General features: G+C 36.2%; 1 protein-coding gene across 1 annotated transcript; it reads right to left on the reverse strand.

Moving 5' to 3' along the window:
* Window positions 1-348: 348 nt before the first annotated feature.
* LOC109220282 lies at window positions 349-2975 on the reverse strand. The gene is made up of 3 exons (XM_019384750.1): window positions 2827-2975; window positions 2287-2728; window positions 349-536 (listed from the first exon to the last, which is right to left on the reverse strand). Exons 2-3 carry the CDS (start codon window positions 2720-2722, stop codon window positions 487-489), a joined length of 486 nt encoding a protein of 161 aa, XP_019240295.1. The 5' UTR covers window positions 2723-2728; window positions 2827-2975; the 3' UTR covers window positions 349-486.
* Window positions 2976-3223: the final 248 nt, after the last annotated feature.

Genomic DNA, 3223 nt, shown 5'->3' on the forward strand with positions numbered 1-3223 from the left:
ACTACAAGAAAAATGGCCTATGGCAACACCGATAAAACCGTTGCTAATACAACGATTATTAAAAGCTATCGTAACGAGTATGAACCGTTGCAATACGACTATTGTAACGGTGCAAAACCGATAGAATAGACCTACTGGAATAGTTTGTTGATATAGTTTAGCTTATTTATTGCAATGATTATTATTATCTATTGCAATGGTCATTACAAGCTAATGTAACAGTTATTTCAGCTATTGCAACAATTTTTCGAGCTATTACAACATTTACTACAAACTATTGCAATAACTTTTACGAGCTATTGCAATGGAGTAAATTATAATACGATGGAATTTATACAAACCATTAAAGAAAACTATATTCATCCACAAAATCATCATCAAAAATATCTAACTAGTATTATAAGTTAGATTGCATATAAGTTTGCCAAATATTCAAAAATAAGTACAGTCCCAAAACATCTGAAGGTGTAGACCAACCAATACTCTTTAAGTAAGGTCTTCACTGCTTTCATCTCCCATTTGTTCATTTTCTTCACCTACAAATTCAAGACATAACAATATTTAGAGGGTAAGGAAAAAAATAAGCATATTCAACCAGTACTTCAACAAGTAAGAAAATTGAGGTTATCTTCAACCAACACTTCATCTATTTACTACTGTAACTACTTTTAGATGACTAGTTTTTGAGGTACAAAATTTATAAGATCACATCAATAATAATAGTAAATATGTGTGTGTAAGCGCCAAGACCAATGTAAGCGCCAACAGTCCCATCATATTGATGCCAGGGATGTTTTGAACGCAAAGAAACAACAAAATTTGGAGCTTGCTAAAGCTACGGGAGCTTGGTTGATGTTGGAACAGGCAGGGCTTCACATGTATTGGAGGCAGGTTCAACAAAGGAGAAGGACAATCCTAATCCTAGTTTAACTGGATTGTTGGTGCTGAACAGATTGTTCCAGCTGGTGCCGTTGGTCGTGGTGCAGATTAGAATCGAGCTACTACAGGTTGTAATCAACAAGGAACTGATGAATCAAGGAGTTAGGAGTGGTATTGATGCTCTAGAAACTGTGTAGGTAAAGCTGGATCAACAGAAAACTGTTTGGAAGTCTAAACTTCCTGCTGATATCCCTGCCGCTACTGCTTTAGCGAGGATTTACTAGGCTGTGGGTTCTGCTTTACAAAATAAAACTATTGTGGATAGGATTGGTGCCCAAGGTGAGGGTGCTACTATGTGACTGATGGAGAGGTGAATGTGCATAAGGCCTATACTACAACTGTTGAACAAAAGGAGCAGGACTTGGCTATTGTGGGATCAAATTATCAGGATGCTGCTTTGTTAGCCTAAAAAGACTCTTCTGCCTCTGCTGCTTGCTGCAGTGCAGTACAGGAGAAGGTGATTCACAATCTCCATCTCTTCTCCACACAAGAAGCACCTATTACTTAATGCAAAACCCTCTTTTGAAGGTTGCTCTAGGTAAGACAGGCTTCCCTAGTTGCAATCCAACCCAAGCATGCTTCTTTTATAGGAGCTTTAGCTTTCCAAATCACTTTCCAAGGCCAACTAGTATTCGAGTGACCTGCTTGTTTCATAATTAGGCTGTAACAATTTCTAACAATAAACTTCCTATCTATACTCTTTTTCCATACTAATGAATCCTATTTGTTTTGATCAATGTAGGTAGATTCCAATTGAAGGAGCAACTGGCAGAAATCTACTATTTCCCGATCATTCAAACTCATTCAAAAACTCACCTGCCAACTTGAATTTGAATAAAATTCAGCCACAACCCTATCTTTGTTATTACAACAACTAAACAGATCCGGGAATTTTGATTTCAATCACTCATCACCAGCATATAAACAGAAACTAATCACTCATCACCAACACATAAAAAGAAACTCAATCACTCATCACCAGCACATAAACATATCTGGAGCAGGTTGTGCATAAGGAATATACACAAACAGCTGCTGAAAAAACAGCAGCTCCTATAGCTATTGCTGTGCAATAGGTAGTTGTGGAAGAAAGAGCTGGACAGGTGCTTTTCTAGGAAAATCTGGACAGTTCTGAGGTAGAATACATCACCAGGCGCAAAGAAAAAATAGCAAAATTCGACTATTTCAGTAGGTCGACAAAAAGCTCCAATGACAGTTGTTAATCGAGCTCATACACTGTTAGAGCACCCATCACTTTAAATTCAGGATTAATTAAAAAAATGCAAATTTCTAACTGTACAATCTAAAAATTAGAAGCATCAATTACAGGATTGCGAGGATTCTAACCTTGATTGTTGCTACCAAGAGATGGTCGATGAATTAGGTGAATAGCTACTGCTTGTGTTGAGGAAGCTTGACCCAATGGACGAGAATACAATGTTGCTAAAATATTAGCATCAATTGGTAATCCAGAACGTTGAAGTTTTGCTATGGTATCTTCTACAATTTCTTGTCTCATCATTGTCTTTTGTTCCTCATATTGTTCCTTCTGTTCCTCAATTTTTTCCTCCAATCGTATCATCCTCTCTTCCATCTTTTTCATGTGATCATTTGTTGCATTTGAAGAGGGTTCAAAATGTCCCACTTTCCCTTTCAAAGAGGTTTTTGTAACCCCCCGCCCATACAATCTCAAACGTCCCAGATGTTCGGGTCCCATGATTGATGCAAATGCATTAATTGACTCATCACCATTTTCACTTTGTTGTGTTTCGATACTCTCCATTTCAGCCTATTATACAAATAAAAAAAGAGAGAATTCCAGTAAAGAAAAAGTCAGTATGAACATATTTTTCATCCAAACAAAATAGAAACATAAAGAATTCGCACAATTTTTCTAGTTGTATCTTCATTCGATTCCTTGTATGTTCGACCGGGTTTTCTTTGTCTTGTAGCGACAAAGATATCCTTAAGTCATAGTGGATCAGAAGTTTCTTTCTCTTTTTCCTGGACACATTAAAAGTGGTATAAAATATCTTCTTAAAAATGATAACAAGTTCATATTTAATGATAAATAAGAGCAGAGACCAAATCATTGCGGACTATAGTAAAACTTTTTTTGCCAGCAGTGTGTGGATCCTTTAACTTTTTCCGATTCTCAATATTAGTTGTTGACATTTTCTGCAAGTAAAATAATAAATTTCAATTCGAAACTGTCATAGAAGGAAAATAATTGTTTTTCCTTCATGAATATTTCTTGACAAAGCTTAACATAAATGAAACTGTT

This window comes from Nicotiana attenuata, unplaced genomic scaffold (genome assembly GCF_001879085.1).
Source record: "Nicotiana attenuata strain UT unplaced genomic scaffold, NIATTr2, whole genome shotgun sequence".
NCBI classification, from domain to species: Eukaryota; Viridiplantae; Streptophyta; class Magnoliopsida; order Solanales; family Solanaceae; genus Nicotiana; species Nicotiana attenuata.